The sequence below is a fragment of the Chelonoidis abingdonii genome, chromosome 24 (genome assembly GCF_003597395.2).
Source record: "Chelonoidis abingdonii isolate Lonesome George chromosome 24, CheloAbing_2.0, whole genome shotgun sequence".
Taxonomy (NCBI): Eukaryota; Metazoa; Chordata; order Testudines; family Testudinidae; genus Chelonoidis; species Chelonoidis abingdonii.
In genome coordinates, this window is record NC_133792.1 from 22,991,065 (window position 1) to 23,013,283 (window position 22,219).

At 41.8% G+C, this 22,219-nt stretch overlaps 1 protein-coding gene across 11 annotated transcripts in view; it reads right to left on the reverse strand.

The window, feature by feature from the left end:
* DENND1A (DENN domain containing 1A) overlaps positions 1–22,219 on the reverse strand; it is a 365,450-nt gene that overhangs the window by 19,102 nt on the left and 324,129 nt on the right. For 5 of the 11 annotated variants that reach the window (XM_032767498.2, XM_032767495.2, XM_075060653.1 and 2 more), the window contains 2 exons: positions 13,428–13,487; positions 8,563–8,651 (listed from right to left, as the gene is read on the reverse strand). In XM_032767498.2, coding sequence (XP_032623389.1) covers positions 8,563–8,651; positions 13,428–13,487 — 149 coding nt within the window. Of the gene's footprint in view, positions 1–8,558; positions 8,652–13,427; positions 13,488–21,018; positions 21,136–22,219 lie in introns of those variants that run through there. The other 6 variants (XM_075060652.1, XM_032767496.2, XM_032767499.2 and 3 more) reach the window with 4 other exon arrangements.

A 22,219-nucleotide genomic window follows, 5' to 3' on the forward strand; every position in this document is an offset into this window, starting at 1 on the left:
CAGAGCGGTCACAGTGGTGCACTGTGGGATACCGCCCGGAGGCCAATACCATCGATTTGCGACCACACTAACCCTAATCCGATATGGTAATACCGATTCTAGCGCTACTCCTCTCGTTGGGGAGGAGTATAGAAACCGATTTAAAGAGCCCTTTATATCGATGCAAAGAGCGTTGTAGTGTGGACGGGTACAGTGTTAAATCGGTTTAACGCTGCTAAAATCGGTTTAAACACGTAGTGTAGACCAGGCCTGAGTAAATCATTCACTGTAGCACTAGTGCAATTCAATGCTATTTTGGTCAAGTCCAGTTTAAGGAAAAAAACCACATCCCTATGGACTAGGTTTTAGAGAAACCTGTTTTGATCTGCAATGAGCAGTAGCCCTAGGCTATCAGAGAGAGAGAGAGAGAAAGTGTCTGTGTGTGTGTTTGATTCTGTAGGTTTGCCATGCTGCTTCCGGGATGCAGCAAGTGGCACTTTTATGCAGACATTTATTCTTATGCTGGTTTGGGCTTTCTTTTTTCTTTCTTTTTAGTAGCAATGCAGAAGGGAATGCACAGTACCAACTTTCCCTTGTGACTAGTGATAGAAATATATCCGCTGCCAGGTGGCATTGGCGGCCATTATCAAATTAAAACAATTACAGTAAAATTTTAATTGGTAGAAGAAAAAAATGCAGGAAGCCAGCTGGTCTCCTGGTCCATTTCCTAATCCTGACTGCAGGTCCCTTGGCAAGGTGGTATTGCTCTCCCAACAGAGTAAGAGAAATGCCACTAGCTTTGTTCAGCTAAGACACTGCATTTCACTCTATGGAGGCAGTGGGATGAGAGGCAGGCACAGGCTGCGAAGCGCTGCTCTGTTCTAGTTCATCAGGGAAGCTATTGGTGTTCAGGGAGTTATGGGGAGAAAGATTTTCATTCCCACTTGTTTACATTTTCCAGTGAACAAGAGACTAGAATTAGGTCAGATAAATGGCCAGGTACATTAATTTATTGGTAATAAGAGTCTGTCTTCAGGGGGAGTTTTATACCCCAATGTAAGTGTTACAGGATTTCTGGCTGTTAACCAATCAACCATGTTTACGGCAGCTGTATGTGTACAGATCTCTGGGCATGGTTTGGAGGATGCTTGTTTTAGTATCAGTCTGATGAGATTGTTCAGTACAATGCATGTACCCAAACAGAGGAGAAACAGAATAAACCAAGCTCTGCCCTGCAGGAAGGAAGCAAATGGACCAAATACCTGATCCCCCAGAGCTTCCTCAGGCACAGGGGGAGCTTTTGAAGTGTGCTACCTGCATTACATTGTGAAATGAAGAAAATGGGTCTATTTGTCTGAGACCCATGTCACTCCCAGTAACACCAATAGGAGTTATGAGCACCCATCATGGGGATGGGAAAGGAAACATTGGGGGCTTTGAAAGTGTAGGTTTTCCTGATTCAGGTTTGATTTGTTTCATTATGTCCAAAACACTCTCTGCCCTTCCCATGGAAAAGCCCCATGGAAACAGAGAGTATTATTACTGTAGGTCCTACTGCAAAATCTCCAGTTCCAAACTTGCTGGAAACCTGCTGATCACAATTCTGCTCGCATGCAAAGTGAGCACTGCATGTAGCAGGCTTGCCAAAGAGGGAGGAAGGGTTCGTCTCATGGGGAAGCTCTCCGGGAAGCAGAACTGGTGAAGTGATATGGAAGAGAAGGTGAGAAAACACAAAATCAGAAACACTCTCACCACAAGCTGGGCCAAGAGCCAGAAAGCACATGCACATGTGACCGCTGGCTGCATTGTGCTCCTGGCAAAAGGAGTGGTGGCAACGTTCAACTGCTATGAGTGTGATCAGGAGGAAATGTAAATCCTTCTCCACTCATATCCTTCTTCCCATAAATCAAGATATTATCTTTTCCTATCTGTGTTGCTCCTCCTGTGTCTCTTACACCTCCCCACTCTCACCTTATAGGTTGCAGCATGATGCAGACTACAGACCGAGGGGAGAATCATGCAGTGCCCTGTGTGGAAGATGCAGCTGTGGAAGGGTCACTCTGCGACTGAAAATGTCTTATTGCTCAGCATTAAGAACAAAGTTATTCTAAAATTTAGAAATACTTTCACTCTGAGGAGGCTTGGAATGATTCTTAGTTATTGTTGGTGACACTGTAGCACCCAAAGATCCCCATCTGGGCTAGGGCCCCACTGTGTGAGGCGCTCTGTGCACCTACTGGACTGCATGATCCCACCTGAAAAGCTGAGACCCTCATTTAAAGATTAAACACAACAAGTGAGTGTAGCAAAGAACAGTGTGGCAGGGGATTGGGAACAGCCCAGGGTACCATCCCCAGCAGCAGGTGGTTTCACAGGGTTACACTGTGATAGCTCTTGCTGAAACATGTAAAGATTTTTCTCCAATAATTATTTTCAAAAAAGTTCCTCATCAACCATAGCAAACTCCAGTGCTGGGCCTCCCATGATATTTCTCCCCCTGGAAGAAAGTGTCTATGCTCTATTGTTTTCAGACAGCAACATATTTATTTGCCTGCTCCCACCCACTCACCCACTGACTCTCAGTCATCCCTCTTACTGAGCATTCCTCGTTCTTTTAGAAACACATCTGACCTATCCCCACAAGGCCCTCCGATGACAGGCCATTCCTCTATGTAAGCCTCTCCCCTGGATGCCTGGCACACATCAAGCTGCAAGGTTATTAGGACCCCAGGGTTTCTTCTGTTCTTCCTGCTCAGGACAGGAGTGAGTCCTGGCGGGAGAAGGCCTATCCAGTTATGCAGCATGTTGTGAAGTTCCTGAGCTATAATGGGGCAGTTGGGCCTCTCCCATTGCTTAGCCCCCTGCTCTCTGACCCCCCTCTCCCCACTCCTCCACCTAACAGCCAGTCTCCTGACCACACAAAACAGCTCACAGAATCTGGAACTAATGGCCTCCTCGGGGCTCCAGAGACTGTCAAAGCGCTGCCCCTAGTGCTGCTGGGACTACTTGTCCCCAGTGTCTCAACCTGGGGAGAGAGAGGGTGGGGCTTCTCTTGCTGAATCTCAACAATCACTACTTAAGGAGCACCTGCCTGACAAAATATGACTATTCATTTTTCCTTCTGGAAGAGGCCTCTTCACTCTCCTTTACCTGGGGCAGCAGTAAAGATAAACCATCCCCTGGTGCTTACAGGGTGGAAGACAAGTGGCCCTACGAGCTGTACAGTCACTTCCACAAGCAAGGTGGCTATTGGCATTTGTACAGTAAGAAAGGGCCCAGTTCCAACTCAGGCATGCTGCTGCTGCATCACCATCACACACTGAGCTCCTGCTCCCTTCCCCAGTGTATGATGTTATTGCACATACAGTCCAGAGCTGAACTTGCCTTGTTTTGCAAACTCACATCTAATTAGCTGTCCTCTGTCACCCCCGAGTCTCTGTTGGCATTACTGCCTTACAGGTTTCTCACACTCACTGACTGTGCACTTTGTATGATCTTTGGACAAAAGCCTCACATGTTTTAAAGCCGAATCTCATTTTGTTACTTTCCATTCACATTTCTAACTGGTCTGGGTCCCACTGTTTTTGTTCCTCTGACCCGAATGGTGTTTGCAACTCCTGCCAATTTGGTATCATCTGCAAGTTTCATTAACAGGCTATTCATTTCCTCCTCAACCCATTCATGAAGCTGATGGGAGGCACTCACCAAAACAGCAAATGGAATCTGCCTGTGTAGGGGGAGGAAGAATTTCCCCTTGGTACTTGCAAACCTTTAGGTTTCACTGCCAGGTGAAACAAGGGTTCACCCTTACAAAAGAGGGACACTGAAGAGACAAACAGAAGACAAATGTGTATCACTTGGAAAGGCAGAGGTAAATTACAGGTGAAGGGTAAGAGAGTCTTCTATTCAACTCTGCCTACATCTGGCCTCAAGAGAGATCTGACCAGCAAGGAACTTTCCTTTGTGCATTAGAATGATATAGCAGACAGTTGCTATAGTTTAGTTTCACTTGATTGCAGACTGGGGGACAATACAGAGAGATGGGCCAAAAACAAATAAAAGAGAAAACCACTGTAGCTTTTAAAAACCAATCCTGTGTCTGTGGTTTCCTTTGAGAGAGATATGGGAGCACTGTCTCCACCCGGGAAATACAAAAGATAATAGCTTGTAGAAAACAGTCTCAAGGTCCTCTCTTTAATTAGGGTCAGCTATTCTTTCAAATGTTTTCAATTATTTAAAATGCTGTTCTGGGGTAAATAGCGAGGAAGGAGGTCAGGATTAATGAGTCTCCTCCTGTGCAAAGGCACTTGCCTAACCACACTTGAAAGTCTCAAGCCATTTACATTACCTTTCTTACTAAACAAAAGACACTATATATTTCTGACACCACCACAAAGCTAATCCTCGCTGGTTTGTGATTTCGCCCGCAGTGATGCTCTGGAGCCACACATGCCATGTTCTCTGGTGAAGATTTCCATCTTCTATCATAGCACTTTGAAAGCTGCATCTGCCTCCTCTTTCTTTTCCCATTCATCTCCCCAGTGGCAGCACGTTTTTATTAGAATAATGTTTACAAGGTGTCTGGTCCATTATAATATTGTAGTTTTAACTGGCTGGCCAGAAGCTCCCTATATTTGCTGAAGTTCATCCTGCCAGCTAAAGTTGATGACAGGAGAGAATGAAAATACATCTAACTGTTATTGTGACATGACATTTGGATTGGGAGAAACATTGAAGATGGGACAGATCGGAAACAGATTCAGAAAAATACTGGCACCACACACCAAATGTCACTAGCATTAGAAGCTACTCCTTTCCCAGCCCTAAGCTCCTGCTGGTCATTTAAAAAGTAAAAAAACCCTCTTAGAGTGAAATGCCAACGTATAATTCTTTGTCAGTGCACGTGCCTAAAGAACAGGTCAGATCCCTGCAAAGAGTCATCAATACTGTTTGCATTCACAGCCATTTCCACAATATAGCAATTTAGTGATTTGTCCAGTTTCAATAGTTGAATTTTTAGGCATCTCTAGCAAACTAACTTGGAATCTCTAACAAACTAACTGCAAAAAATTAAAATTTAGAATAAAATGGTAATTAGTATTTAATTGGTGGGCATAAGTGTAAAATACTGGTGAGCTTTTTCAGCTAAATTTCCTGATCTCATATAGTTTTGATTCTTTTGTAACATGAAATGTAAATAAAGTTTAGAAGCAGGTCAAATTGAATGATGTCAGGCAGCTTAATCCAAAAATGTGTAATCCTTACCACAAAATATGCATGGTGGTTACACTAATTCCTTTATCCTATCCCTATAGTCTATTAGTCATGCAACAATTCAAGGATCAGCATGTTAATTAAATGATTCACAAAATACATTTCCTTAAATAAAAATGAATACTATAATCTTTTTGCAAGGAGAGCCTTCCCAGGAAGCACCATATATACCTTGCAAACCCTTGCGCAGGACTGGCTTGCAATCTATTCCACAAGAGGGCAATCATATTCCACTATAAAATGTATAGGATGATTGTGGCTCAGTTTAGAAGTGACCAGTTATTTCCAGCTGAACGCAAACTGCTAAATACCTCCCCATTCTGCTGTGGTTGGGAAAAGTGAAACAAGTATCTAATTTGAGATGACACTAACTCTCTCTTCAGAATTGAAAATAACTAAGTTCACAGAAGCTAAGTGTTTTCTTGTTCCATGTTTTTGAATAGTTTCAGATTTAATAGTTATCTGCAACCTGAAATACTGAAGGTATTTCACTGCCAGGATACCCAATCACCACAGATTAGAGAGCAAACAAATAATACAGATGGGACATGACATAAATGATTATTAACACTGTGGCTGGATAGGAACGCTAAGATAGAAGAGATTTTAGAAACTGAAAGTAAGTCCACTTTTCAAGAGCATAATTAAAGACGTTCCAAGGGCAAAAAAATATAAATTAATTCTTTCTGTAAGTTTGGTTCAGACAACTTACATTCTCAGTCTAGTGCCTGCTGTTCTTACCTGGCTGCCTGAATGTTCCCAGGTGAGTGCCAAACACCCTCTCCTGACACTGGCAATATTTTCCAAGACATCCTTTTCTACCTAACATCAGTGGCCCCTGGCAATATGCCCAGTCCTCAGCTTCCCAAATTCTGCACCGAAATAAGGCAACCTGCTTATTCAGACACTCAAAAGTACAGCAAACTAGCAGCAGATTTTGGTAGGCAAACAGAGGTGCCACATAATCACTTCTTTTGTAATTGTAGATGATGTAAACATTTACATTCTTAATAATTTGCTGAATAAAAATGAATAATAAATAAATCAAGTCAGATACGTATGCTAATGAACTATATCTGTCAGGTCCTGAAAATGTTCTTTAGGCTGCATTAGTAAGGAGGGATATCCATTCTCTCTTTAGGTTTATACTTGGTGGCCTATTGTTTAACTACAGGTTGGAAAGATTGTAATCAGACTCAATCAACTACTCAACAAATCTCTGCCCTTTATGAAGTCCTTTTGTTTGGTAGCTTTCATTGAGAAATCTGCAAAACCTTCTCTATTCAGGATAACAGATGATGCATTATTGTTTTGAACAACAAAAGATGCTGGAAAGCAATGCCTGTGTGTTGTTTATATGTGATATTCTTCAGGCACAGGAATGAAACTTATTTAAAGAAGTGATTTAGAGACGTTTTCAATCAACTTTACAGAGATTATGAAATTTTAGCTATTAAACAAGAGACATTGCGCACTAAAAGCCTTCACTATATATAAAATAATAAATAATAATTCCCCTCTCACCCCTATGGGTGGTATGTGTCTTCCTCAACCTCGGGTCCTCTACCAGAGGCCTGGGAGTTTGAGGGTTCTGCGCAGTATCTTTGCTGTTCCTAGCACTGCACTCTTCTGGACAGAGAGCTCTGATGTTGTTCCTGGGATCTGTTGGAGCCACTCACCCAGCTTAGGAGTCACAGCCGCGAGGGCTCTACCACCACTGGACAAACTTTTGGCCTTCAACTTTTCCACTCCTTTCTAGTTCCTCTTTCAGAGGCCTGGTACTTCACAGCACTTCTAATATTCCTTCTTCCTGATGTTGCTGTCACTTGGCACTGGCTATATCTATCACCGACCGCTGTCTTCTGCTCCTTGTCTATACCACGATGTCTGGTTGATTGGCCAGTACCTGCCTGTCCTCTGATCTGGAAGTCCCACAGAATCTTAGCCTGCTATCGTCTCCACACAACCTTCTGCGGAATCTCCCATCTGGTCTTGGAGGGTCTAGCCCATACGCTGGGTGAGGATGTTCCTGTGCGACAATGCCGAGCACACTTGGTTGTGCCGTTCCAGTGTATGCTGTTTCTGCTGCATCTACATCTGCACTATGTGTTGGACTGTCTTGAGGCCTCTCTGCACAGTCTGCACCTTGGGTCTCTTCTAGATGTTGGTAGACCCCTGCTTCAATGGATCTGGTGCTCACTGTGCCTGTTTCCTGTGCTGCATAGATCAGTGCCTCAGGTGCGCTGTCTTTTAGTCGCAGCCCTTTCCAGGCCACTGGTAGGATTTCATGTCAGACACCGTCAGCGTATGCTGTCGATGGACATCCCATGAAGGGTCTGTCTTGCCATGCACTTCTTCTGCTTGGTCTTTCCTTCTTTCTTTCCCCATGTTCTGCGTGCCTCTCAGGCAATTCTCTCAGCAGCAGCTTGGGGGCCATCTACTGATGTACTCCTGATGTCTCCGGCGTTTCATCCAGGATAGTGGCCTTGAGCTCACCAAGCCGCCCGCCTTCTTCGGCTGGTATACAGTCTCTGGTGTTGGGACCTTGGGTGGAAAACCTCCGTGCATTGTGAGGAGGCTTCCGGGAGTTTCACATCGGCAGCCTCCATGTCCTCCTTTGGCCAGCTCACTATACCGGCAGGGTATCTGATGACCGGCAGGGCGTATCCGTTGATGGCGTGGATCTTGTTCTTCCCACTGAGCTGGCTCTTCAGGACATATATATAGGGTGACCAGATGTCCCGATTTTATACGGACAGTCCCGATTTTGGGCTCTTTTTCTTATTACCTCCCACCCTCTGTCCTGATTTTTCACATTTGCTGTCTGGTCACCCTAATTATAAGGCTCTCTGTAGAGGTTCAATTGACAGAAGGACTTCAAACAATCATATAGAACCACCCTTAAATGTCTGATCATAAAACATTCCCTGGTTCCTAGGCAAGGCTACTCAATGATGGCAGGTTATAAATAGAGCTGGTCAAAATCTTCCCTTAAAATTTTTTTTAAATGAAGTCTTTTTCCAAACTACAAATGTTCATAAAACGCTTTTTTTAAAAAAAAATTCTGGTTTAAAAAAACTGGAAATTAAAAAAAAATAGTTTTTTTAAAACTCCTTTCTCATCTAAAACTTTGCCCCAAATTTTTAAAAAATGAAAACCTGTTGTGTTTCATAATTAACATTACCCTGAAATTCTGAATTTTTTTGTGAAACTGTATTTCCTTTCTTTGACCAGCATTAATTATAAACAAACCTCAGGCCCTTTACATGCTCAGGCAGATGTTGAGAAATGCAGCAACAAAATACTTACTGTTCTGGACTAGAAACTGAAGTCCTTCGCCCTTCCACAGCAATGTTGCTCTTGGGTCTCTTAACAACGTGAGGTCTTGGAGGACGAACCTATTATACACACACACAATGGAGACATTTCATCAAATACTCTTAACAAGCATCAAAACAATAGAAACATTCCACATAAAATCTGCAAAAATTGATCCACTGCCAGCTTAGACATTGCTTCCATTCAGAATCCCTCTTGAAAATTTATATATTTCTGTGCCACACTAAAATTATAATTAAATCTGTATTAAACTGAACTATAGTAACCCATAACATTAAAGGACTCTAAAGTAATGGCACTTGTGCAAATTTATATCAAAGTTTAGACATCTGGGCTAAGGGTTAAAATGGTTCAACTTATCTTACTTTTGTAAAGCTGCAAATGTCATGTAAATGCTTTTGTCAGTTTGGAATCATACTGAAGATATGAGTAATTGGAAGAGTCAGGTCAATACACTGACTTATGGGTATTAGCCATGTACTAAAAGTTTATTTCACATCTGCATGCAGTAGATTAACAAATACTAGATCTTCTGAGTCCCCAAACTGTGTGCTTCATGTAAAGACTTAATTGCTAAAATGGAAATGGGAAAGTCTTGTATTTTGTTGCACAATGTCCAGGAGACCAGAGTTCAACTCCAAAACCACACTCTTTTTCTTTGCCTGTTTATAATAAACTGATTGACTTTCTATAGCAATCACTTCTGTGTAGGGAAGACAGCACTGAAAAAAATGAAGAAGTGAAAATAAAAGTGAAAGTATGAAAAGCATCAGCAATTTCCATGATGACATAAAGAGTTTGGTTCCTTTAATCAGTTTAATAAAACATATTATTGTGTTTCCATAAACACTGAAGAGTTGCATGTGAATTTTATTCAGTAGCCAGTTAATAAAATCTGAAGTTTTTCTGCAGTTAGATGATATATTTGATGTTCAGTTTCTATTAGTCTTATCTGAAGTTACCACTTTATCATCTTCTGATGCTGAGGAACTGCTTTTTTTTGCCAGTAGAGAACAGGAAATATACAAGCTTCAGATTAGGGAACGTTTACACACACGCCTAACTGTTCTCGCATGAGCAGTATTATTGAAGTCAATGTGACTACTTGCATGTGTCAAGCTAAGTGCATACGTAATGGTTTGCAGGGTCAGGGCCACAAAGTAAAAATCACCTTCTCCAATGGGAGTTGTTCATATGTAAGAATTATTCTCATAACAAAACTCTAAGTTGTTGACTTAGCCCAATATCAGTTTCAGCAAGACTCTCCAAAGTCCCCAAATAAAGAACAGAACACAACTAAACTTCTGCCATCCCTCAGCTTGTGTTTTCTTAATAGCTGCAGTATACAGAAGGCTATTAAAGGTCTACAATCTAAATGCTCTTTGGATGATGGGTGAATTTGTTTGCGGTGAGAGATGATGGTCTCTCTTCCCCCATACACCCCACCCTCAGTACGGTTATAGGAACATAAAGCTCTAATTTCCACAGCAGGAAAAATCCCTGAACCCTGTGTGTAGGGTTTGCGACACAAACATGCATAAGATAATAGAATTATCTTTTGAATTTTTGTTTCAAAGGAAATAGTGTGCAGCAGAAGTGATGGAGAAGTTCAGAGACAGATTGCCGCTATTCGTGGGGGGTGGAAGAAGGGCTTATAGGAAGGTCAGATGTTAAGGTCTAGAAGAGCAGTCCCCACACAAGACTGTTCCTTTCTACAATAAAGACAACTTAAGAATGTGAATTTATGGCAGGAATGGAAGGATTAAGTTTGTGGCAACTTCCACTGAACTTGCAACGTGGTGAAACATGGGGAAAAGAACAACAGAGCTAATTAGAAGAGCTGAGCTGTCAGAGTGCAGCTGAATGGCTCAGTGCCAACAAACAAAAAGAATGGGCTGGCAATCAGCAGGATCGATGAAGACTGCTTCATTAGGGATGATAAAACAGAGAGAGAGTGAGGCAAGCAAGAGGGATACAGAGAGAGAGAGAGAGAAAGAGAAAAAGGAAGAAAGAAAGCTGTTTAATTAAGCCTGAGCTGGAAGATGATGCATAAAGCTGGCTTGTCATCATGCTGTGAACACTTTCACCTTTTGGGTGGTACTCAAGGGGGGACGACTTTGGATGGCTCCTCTAGTGTTACCAGCCTAGCCGTGTCTGGGGAAAAATGCTAAGAAGGATTTAGAGCACTGTTCTAGGGGGACTGCAGGGGAAAGTCAGGAAACAAGCCAATTCCTTGCTGGATTTGAAGTTGTATATATCCAAGCAGGCTGAGTTAAATGTGTACTGAATGCACAAGCACCTAGACAATCTGATAGCATGAGAGCGTGTATGAGAAAGAAAGGGTAAAACTTGCACATAATACTCCCTACTTCACCTTACACATTATTACTCAACATTTGAAGTACTTTTCTTTAATTGAAAGAAGTTTCATTCCAGCCCACAGGTCGTGCTCACTATAAACAATGGTTCCTTTGTCAGGGTGTCACATTCATTCCCAAAAAGTGAAATATAAAAAGCTTACTTCTTATATGTTTCCTTACTGTGTTTTTATTTCAAACTGCCACAGCGATGTATGCTACAAACATTCCTACCATGAAAATGCCATTAACTAGGATCTTCACAAAGCAGTGATTTTCAACCTTTATTCATTTTCAGCCCCCTAAAAAATTTAGAACGGAGGTGCAGATCTCTTTGGAAATCTTAGACAGTCTGTTGACCCCTCAGGGTCCTTGAACCACAGGTTAAAACCCACTGTTCTGTGGTAACAACCACCTTTTGTGGAGCCCTTAGGCATAAGTCCGCGGACTGAAGCATTCAGTATTTCCTGGCAGCAGGCAAGGGGAGTCAGTGTATTGTGGTGGTTGGACCTGGGCACAGAAATCAGGGTATCAACTTGCTCTAAGATTCAGAGCTGAAAAAGCACTCTGTGAAAAATGTTATTCTTCAAGCTAAAAAAGTGTGTTTTATAAAGTAAAAACAAAACAACAGTATTGATAAACACATAATCTATGGATTTAGTCAACTTTAAAGACTAATTATGATACTCCTCTGCCAGGCACTTATCACTTAAAGCCACATTACAGCAGCTCTGTATTCTTCTGCGTACATCCAAATACGATGTATAAGTCACACTTGCTGTAGCTATGCACAGTTGCTGGAAAAAAGGGTCTAGAGATGCTTTCAGAGCTATTTTAATCATATACATTTATCTTGATTTTCATCCTGATGAACGCAGCATTCCAGTTGCATTTGTTAGCACAGGCTACTGAATGCAACAGGAGCTTTTATCATTACTTTCTAACGTTTTATCCATCATTTTGGGAGCAAAGGCAGTTGACACAAACACATCATACTGAGCACTACTAATGTACTACATCTGAGAGATTTAAACAGACTTGGCAAGATCTGCTTTGATGCAATACACTATTCAAACTGAAGCAATATTGTCCTGAAACATTTTGTCCACAGAAGTCCCTGCATGGCCTGATGGCACAACACCAGCCTAGAGCAGAATAAGAGGAATGTGAAGTGCTACAGGGGACCTCTGGTTTTAGAAAGAATAAGGGGAAAATTTATTCCCTGTGTACCATATCCTGGAGGGTTTCCGGTATCAATTACATTCAAGGAGATGCATAAGCATAGTTAGCACTGCCTTTTATACATGTAGAAGGGACATGTACAATGCAGAAATCCATAACAATGACTCTTAAGCACCACACCCACAGTTATAAAGAAAAAAACATGCCATCTAAACAAACTTAGGAACATGCACTGAAGGTTAAAAGTGAACCCACACCCAAGTGCACTGGTTAACCTGCTTGCCTGCCACATCACAGAGACTAAACATCTTTAGCAAGTTTTAGCAAGACTGGATTTGAAAACTTGCTAGGTTGTTTTGTATAGATATATAAGGAAGCGAGTAGAGAAAGCATTTGCCTTCTGATGAAATTATGCTCGCTGGGCAGAAATCCTAAACAGAATTAAGTACCCTGTGAGTTTGTTGCAAAAACAACTGTCAGCTTGAACTGACACCAAACTTATTTCCTTTGGTAAATAACAGTTACAGCCTCAGATCTAGCACAGTCTCCATTTTTAAAGGCATATGGAATAGTTAATATGCAACAGTATGGCTACAAATCAGTGTTTAAAATAGAAAACTGCTTAGACAACATTTCCTTGCCTAACACAGGTGCTGCACTGATTTCTGTGTAGCTTTTCTGTAAAAAGAGGCATTTGGTCTTACCAAGATGTTGGTGCCTGACATTTTTTATACCATATATAATTAAATGAATCTTAAGCTAGCATTTTAAATTAACATTATGCACCTTTCTATACATGGCACAATGTAGTCCTGCCCAGATACAGATTTCCTATTCTTTGGACCTATCCAACTCACCTACTCTGGGAGGAAAAAATTAACAATCAATCCCAATGCATTTACAGGAAGACCCGGGGAAAATAAATAACTTAGTGTCAGATTTTTGCTTCCTTTCATATTTATGAGTTTAGTGCAAGTCTTCAAAAGCTCACTGGCTAAAAACTTATGTCAGCTAGAAGGATTTTGGTTTAAATAATCACCACAAGAATAAAAACAAATATCACACAACAGCAGCAGACTTGACCTACAGCTGCAGAACTTGTCAGAGAAAAGCAGAATAAAATGCAGGTCCCAAGGTTGTACCACAGCAGAGAAGGAGGCAGTTTAGGAGTATAATTCCCATGTTGCTTTTTGCAAGGTTCAACAGTCCAAACTACCAAGATTTAGTAATGCTGCTGAGAGCGCGATTCAGGCAGTGTTAAGCTGCGGCAGTGAGGCAAAACTACCAGCTACTCACGGGCCTAGACGAACGCTGTATCTTTGGAGGAGGCGGCCGAGGTGGACGTACTCTTTGCTGCTGTATCAAAGTGGAAACTTAGTAATCAGTACATTAAAATATAATCACCGCACATGAAAATACCTTTGATTTTGTATCAATAGCAGTCCACGTGAACAATAGCATGTGCTTTAACTCCACTTCATACCACCCCAACAGGTGCCAATACCTTTCAAATATAGGAATGCTGTCCAGACCAGTAAACAGAAAGAAATAGTAGAAGAGCTCTGTATCGGTAAGGGTGCATGTCTGCCTCCCAGGTGTAAGTTCAAGCTCAGCACACAAAGCTCTCTAGATTAGACTGTCCAAAACGTATTATGACTTGAGGATAATCAAGGAGCACCATAACTGGTAATTTCAAGTACTCTAGATGACATTTCAGGATAGAAAATTGGAGACTGATACTATAATTAGCTTTTCTTCCCTAAGATTCCATGAGCGATTTTAGTGCTCAGAAAATTTAAGGTACGTCACTGGAATAGAAGACCTGTGGCACAGTCACAGCTGGCCCAGGCCTTCACAGGGTCCTGGAGTTCAGGCTCCAACTCAAGTGCCTACACAGCCCGGCAACCCAAGTCCCATGACCTGGCCAGCCATGGGTGTTTAATTGCTGTGCAGCAGTACCCAGTGTGTCCAAGACCCTGAACCAATAATGCACTTAGGCTCAGCAGACCACCTGTTAAAATCAACTGGACTCTTCACGTGCCTGAATTTGAATACATGCTCAAGTGCTTGACTGATCAGGGGCTAGGTGCCAGGAGTAGAGTGGACAGGAGCCGTGCAAACTTTCTACATTTACTTCTGTCATTGCACCTTCAACTCCAGCCTACTGTACCAGCCCCTGGGCCAAACTCAGAGCAAAAACTATGGAAGGGCAAGTCTGTGTGCTGGCTTAGTGAGGTGGACAAATAAGGACTAGGATGGAATCTGTCAGTGTCATCAGCACTTTTGAATGAAGGCGCACGTCTCCAAAAGTGAAAGGTCAGTGTATTATCTGAAGGTGCCTATTTTGATCCCCCCAATTTTAAATTTTGTGTTGTCCAATTCCTTGCTGCTGTAACTCTGCTGGAAACACTCTTACTCTGCTGCTTCTGAATACACAGCATAATAATAAGCTTCATACAAGCAAGATTTTGTGTGTACCCTACTGTTCTGTAGAACTGAGACTCAAATGAACTATATGAGGTGAAGCGGAATTAAAAGACCCCAAAATTCCAAGTGCATTTTAGTGCTGAGGACTTGATAAAAACTGGAGTGCAATGTCCTTTTAGTGATTGCTCAAATACATACGGGCTAGGAGAGAAATGAACAGAAGCCTGCAATGAAGTGAATACAAGAATTTCAATACATGTCTGCTAGGGAGAATAGCAACAATTGTATCACTACCTGAAAAGTACCACACATTCTGCAGATAAGACTTCTGTCAACTGTATGGAGAAAGGATACATACAGGCAGGGGGAATCAGATTCAAAAATAGAGTCTACTTAGACAGGTTAGTATATTTCAATGAAGACAAGGTTTCCATTGCTCTGTCTCAGCAGCAGTTCTCAGCTTTCTGCTGGAGTGCCCTTTGCTCTGGACTCCAGATGGACATCTCCTCCCCCCACACTCCCACCCACACACAATGCTCTGGCACAGCTCTGCAATCCAGCCCTTTTCTGGCATTTACACTCTTTTCTCTTTTCTTGCTCCTATTCAACGTATTTAAAAAACACATTTTGCATTTGCTGTTGCTGCCCCAACCCTTCCCAATCAACAGAAGCCATGGGCTCAGGTGCCGTTAGTGGTTTTCAGGTGCCAGGCAGCACGCACTTACACTGATGAGAGAAGTCTGGGCAGGGGAGTTGATGCCAGAGTCCATCCATGGAAATGCTTCTAATAAAAGTCATCATGGGAACAAAGAGATTCTCATAGTGAGGTGACGGCTCCAGGTTCATGTAGCTTTCTTTCCCTAGCCAAAATTCATTATTCCTCTCTTCTACCCAACTCCTCCCTGGGACTAGCCTGGGACTCCAGCTCATCTTCCCTCCCCATCAGCTCAGGCTTGGAAGTGCTGCCTTAGTATATTTAACTTCCTTCGCAGAGCTTGAGATATTTATTTTTTATTAGGTTGCAGCAGTTTCATACCTTCTGCAATTTATTTTCCTATGCATATGCACAGCATTTACTACCTTACTTAGTGACCCTCTGGCTCATTAAAGAGCAGCATTGTGTGACTGCTAGAGTATTCTTTTTATATCACTTGCCTTTTTTCCTATGCTTACATTTCTGTTTGCCTCCTGCATATATGTTTTGCTTTTTATTTGTGTAGAAAACGTAAAGAATAGTACATGATAGAACTGTCAGGGTGGAACAGTGATTTAGGAAATCTTAGTGTTTTCCTGATGCCACAGATTGAAGGGTGTTAGGCAGGTCAGTAATTCTATTTACCAGGGTTGTTTTAATTTAAAACAAAATTGGTTTAATATTTCTCATCTAACAAAAGTAAAAAGTCAGTCAATAAAATGATATTAGGCAACATTTTCAATAGAAGTTGACGTTACCACTTCTTCAGAATTAATTCCTTTCACCAGCTGCCTTTCTTTATTATATTCTATCATGGAAACCCTTTTTGGTTTAGTATCTGAATTGCCTTGCAACAGCAAAACCCAGGCAAGTTTTGGAGAAAACACTGCAAGACTATGGCATCAATAGCATCAGCTGAAGAGCCAGAACCAACAGTTATATTGTTAAATCTTCCAAAAACAGGCAACATCTTCAGAGAGGGACCGCCCACACAGCATCTGAGGATTACCTCCTACGGAGATGATCAATACACTGATCACAGCCATTGCAAAGGCACATACAATTGAACACTACTTGCCCACCCTTATGACTCACTTGGTGATTTTGTCGGAGAGAATGTGACAGGATTCATTATATTATCCGTTCATATTGTCACTTGCTAACAAAGAAAGGCAATGGCAATAAAGCAGGTTTAATTCCTTTTAAAAAGACCTGAAAGTTATCCCTCCAATCACGCTAGAAGATGCACCATTATTTGCACCCCCTTTTTCCTTCACGGAGTTATTAATGCACACTGTAGAATCTCCACATACAAATTGGAGAAGCAGCAGAGAAGGCTCTGAAAGGAAGCACAAAGAGGAATGACAGCATCCGGGATATTCCCTTGCAGCAGAAACTAGAGAAGTTGGTGGATAGCAAATGATTTAATTTTTTTTTTCTTGGCTATTTGCAAAAATAATTTAATTCTTCTGTCTGTCATACATCACTTAGTATTATTTCAGCATTGCCAACCCTGTTCAACAGTCACTAGTTAGACCTCAAAAGATCAGCAAATAGCTTAAAAATTACAAGGATTTAAAAAAAAAAAAAAAAAGGAAATGTTGGGGGTTCTTTATTTGTCATCCAGCCTCTGAGTCATTAGGGTGAACTTAGGTAATGATTTCGAGCTCTTCTTAGAGTCTCTGAGGGCTAGAATCTTACTTTTTAAAAAATAAAAACGAGATACTGACCTAAATCATTTGACTAGAGGATCTGGGGTCTTAAGAAAAACACAAATATTGCAAGATTGATGATAAAATCACAAGAGCTGCAATGTTTATTTACAGAGGCTCCCCACTATCTGCCTCTTTCTGGCCCTTGCTCTCTGTTAGGGCAATTTACATCGGCTTTTTTAATACCATATTATGCTGGAAGCTCAAATTTAATGTTATGTCCACTGTTGCCTGCACTCTCTTTCCAGCATTTCTTTCCTCTGATAATATACTTTCCCCTCAGCACCAGCATTCATTCATCCTTCTGCTTTTCTGCACCTTTTTGTTTTACTCATTACATTCTTTAGCTCCTTTTCTCTTTTCCTATTAACATTATGCACATGTGCAAATGTTTTGCTAGATCAGAACCTTAAGTCACTGCTGGAAGCCAACCCAGGATGGATTCATCACTGTGTTGCCATTAGACGGCTGTTCATCTGCATTTGGTGGCCACAGCACAGTTCCCCAGTGGACACCCATCATCCTCATTCCAGGTGACACCACTGTTACCAGTTTCACCAATGAAAGGAAACCCTGAATAGGTTACAAGGATTTTACTCTCTCCTCCACCTCTGGAGCTGGTATCTCCTATCAGGGTTGAGGCTCATTGGCAGGTAGAATGAAGCTTGACTACAGACAGCACAGCACTTAGCAGTACTAACAGGGCCTGCTTAGATGTACTGTTACTTGCAGATGAGCCAACTTTTAACTACTGGGGCTTAAGAGAAAACTTTCCCTGGGGGCAGGTTATTCCTCTCTACCTACTGCAAGTTTTCTTGCACTTTGCCTGAAGCAGCCAGTACTGCCCTGTATTGATGGCAGGATACTGACCGAGATGGACCCCTGGTCTGGTGCAGTATGATAATTCTTATGTTCCTATGAACAGCAGCACGGATGGACTCCAGAGGAAATCTCAACGAACTACTCATTGGTCAAGGATGGGTGCTGTGATGCAGGTCCTTGGGGGAGGGGAGCAAGCTTTGTTCTTTCCCTAGACTATAGAAAGCATTCCATTAGAATGCTCCAAATTGCTTAAGGCTAGAACAAGTGTTGATTTGAGACAAGCGAATGCACATTCTGTGCAAGTATCATTTTTGTTCCATGAGATAAGCACAAAATCCATGCAAGTGAACATGAAAATTACCATATATATTGCTGTATAAGCCAAGAGATTCAGGGCGAAAATCAAAGGCCACAGGGGGAAGAAGAGAGGTGTGGCAGGGGAAGAGAAAGAGCAAAGCACCAAGCCTACACTAAATGAGAAAAGTAGCTTCACAAGCTTGCATGACGTTTAAAATGCAAAGCACACATTTGGCACTGACTTATTATTGAAATTAGAGGCCTGCTTATATGCAAGTCAGTATACAAAGTACATGTTATGCTGGAACAAGTTAGGGGGTGTGGAGGAGAAGAGGGGAGGGAAGGGAACACAGAACAGTAAAGTACCCTTCTAAAGAAGGTGGGACCCAAATACCTCTAAATATAGTTTCCTGAACAGGCAAAACAACACAGATGCGGAAGTTCTATTTCCAGGGGCAGTTATTCCAGGAATAATAATAATGCCACAAAGCAGGTCAGCACCCACTGCAGTGTAGGTAGGGACAAAGTTCCCACAATACCTGCAAGAATGGATTAAGGCAGGATATGAGGAGCCATGCCTTGGGCTGGGGAGGGAGTCTCTGAACTCCAAGGGCTGGCTCTAATGATTGAAAGACACCCACAAGCAGTGGTGGAGCGTACCACAAGAACTGGGGTGGAGATGGTAGCAGAGGGCCAGGAGTTCTGTGAGCAATTTTGGAGGAGAAGGGGGCACTTTGGCTGGATTGAATTCTGGCACCATTTACTTTTGATCCACCAATGAATGTTCCACTCAAAGTCCCATGTTGGAAAGTCCCTATTTGTTTTCTAAACAGGGCTTATTTATGAAGTTTAATTTTAAATATAGGCTTAATCGTAACCATTCAGCTCTTATGGTGAGTGCTTTTCCAGAGCTTACTGATGAAGCTTACTTCTTTGTACATTTATTTATTAGAGATAGACAGGCCCATTAGATCATCAACAACTGTCCATACTTCTGCAAGTGAAGAACTGCTCCTTACAATACTACTTCTAGTGATTTCTCCAGTCTAGTTTAAAATGGCTCCAGTGATGAGGCTTTCACCACTTCCCATGGCAGCCTATTCTACACACCTAATAGTTCTTACAATTAAAAAGTTAAGACACTTTAAGAAAACGTCACTTCAGCTTTAGAAGCTTTTGGTTTCCTTGAGGTTCCTCAGGAGTAATCAGTTTATAACAAATATGTCATAACTTATAGAACTGTAACCTAAGCAATGGCAATTCAAAGCCTGGACCCAACAGCATGATCCAGAATTCATCTCCTTCACTTAAATGCTGCTGGAAAACCGGAACGCTAGGACGGACACACATCTGATCCTAAATAAGCTTTGCGTAAGAAAGCTTTTAATCTCTGAACCTTTCCTCTGGTCATTGTTGAGATGAAAAAGCAAGACCACAGATCTATGGCAGCATGGTTTCCGAGACACTCACACCGACGAGTAACTATTATTGCTAAATCAATATTGTAAAGCACAACACAAAAAGAACAGGGTAAGGGCAATAGAAAGTAATTGACATACAGGTCTACCAGAAGATAAGTTATTTGCCCTTTGCCAGAGCTTCATTTTTAATGTTGATGTTAATATCTGTCACCAGGATGGGATAAGTAAGTATATTCATAGTATATGAAGATCATATTTACTAGAATAGCCCCTGATTGAAGTTAATTTGTTGATGCAGCAAAACACATTGTTTCAAAGGTCAGTAGGGGAACCGGTGTTGGAATATCAACTTAATTACCTGTGCTGCATGGATGAATGGGTACAACACAGTGCATGGCTGCATTGCTAAATGCAGCTAAATTACCGTAGTAGGCATGTTCTTGAATGCATGTACCGTAGAAGGGAAAAGAGTCTAAATTAGGACATTCTTACTCATCTCTATTTACCAACATACTTTCTTTTTCTGAATATTTTTTTAATTGTGTTGTTCCAAACATTTCTGAAGTGACAAGACACTAAGCTACTTTACAGAAAACTAATTCTAAGATGCTTAGTGGGCGTTGATTTACTAATTATTAGACAAGTCATTTTAAACCATAAACTGCCTGGGAATAATTCTTAGAAATATTTACAGTGTAAAGGGCACATATTTAAAAATGCTATAGCCAAATAGATTATAAAATAACTTATCCTACATCCATGGAATTTTCACAGTATAACTTTTTTTTCACACCAGGGAAAACTTTTTAAACAAAAAAATAATTTTCAATGTGTGAATTAACAGCTGGTGAGCAGAATATTATCTCAAACTATAACTGGGAATATTTGTTACAATAAAGCAGTTAAAAAAACGGTATTGAAAACAGAGCCTTTATCAGTAGATTAGAGGTGTTATTTCATTTGCAGCAACAAGTGCAGCCAGAAGAAGCTATGGACAAAGGCAGGGTGTAACAAAAACAATTCTGCTCCTTGGCACATGCAGGAAGCAGTGTTTGCTCACAGTCACAGAAGTTCTAATTCTAGAGGCAAGGGGAGGAGGTATGTTTAATGGATTCCACAGCAGAGTTTCTTATACATGAAAACCATGGCTGTCTCAAACACGTAGGATGGTTTTGGAAAATGTTACTGTGTTTTAAGGACAGCCACTGGGGCAAGAGATGGACTGTTCTGAATGTATGAACACTTACTCTCTTCAGAAGGGTTCTGATATGGTGATTTTGGAACCTGAACTGGACACAATAAAAATGGAGACAATAACCACACTGAAAAATGTATTGAACCAAAAAAGATTCAGCAAGGAAAGTAGGTGGAATCTATGAGGCAACTGCTTTATTATCAGTAACACATACACTATTTTATATGTACTTCTGTATGCAGAGCTCAAATTGGGATGACAGGACTACATATATTTTTAATTCATAAGTCTGGAACGGAAATCTGTGTTTTAAACAGAGGTCTCCTTCCTTCAGTCACGTTAGAGGATTGGAAGGGTAGCACAAGCAAGTAAAGAGATACAGAAAAAGGTGGCACCTCCCCCTCCACCTGGCTTGTCCTAAAGATGTGCCATGAACCTATGATGAGGGAGAGAAAGAGTTGCATTTAAACTCTCTCATTAGCTTAATGAGAGGGACTGAGAAAATTCCCTTGGTTAATGTTTCTAGCCAGGCAGCTCCCACTAGAAAACTGGAGAGGAAGTGAACAATTTATACAACCCTCTTACTCCTTTGGCAATACAGAGAAAAGATCACCACTTTGTGGGCCCGTAAGTGTGCTTGGCATGACATCTCCTGATGTACCTCCAAAGTGACAGTGATCAATACAGCTCTTTGGAACATTCCACATTATCAAACCAAGGACTCCAATCAATGTCCAGAATGGCCCCCGCTGCCACGAGACAATTGGGAGCCCACTCACGGAGATAAGTAGGAGGGATTTTTTTTTTCTCCTCAACAGAACTGGGTTTTTTGAAGCTTTGTTTTTATCATCGGTCTTCCCTCAGCTCAGACCAGTATGATCCACCACAGTGGAAGCCAAAGGATCCTTTCTTTGAGGCTTCTCTAGGATGAGAGGGCCACAAGCCTTTCCCCAGAGGAATCAGTGGCAAAGCACATAAGCTACATCCATAAATCCCAAGCTCTGCTAATCATCCCAGAATAGCTGGATGTTTCTTTTACAGTACATTTATATGTTTTAGTATTAAACATACCACCTTTTAGACTGAGAGATGAAGCCTGAATCCGAGGATAGAAAATCCAAAGAGCATCGCTTAGACCAGGGATTCTCATCCTTTTTCTCTGAGGCCCCTCTTGACATGCTGTAAAAACTTCAGAGCCCAACAGGGGTGGGGAGGCCTTGGGGCAGGGGCCTTGGGCATAGGTGTAGTTTGACTTCTATTGGGGGTGGCAGAGGATGGTGGAGCTATAGCCACCTCTGTATGGCGGGGGCCAGGGAGGAAGTGCCACCTCCTGATTCACCCCAGCCTGTCTGAGTTGGAGGGGGGTAGGGTGTGGTAATCTAGCCGTCCAGTCCCAGACCTGGACTTTAGTGTCCACCAGTCTGGTCCTGTCCCAAACCTGGACTTTTGCGTCCAAAGTTTGGGGGCTTACCTGAAACTCCCCCAAGCTCACTACCAGCTTGGATATTCTCGCTGCCACC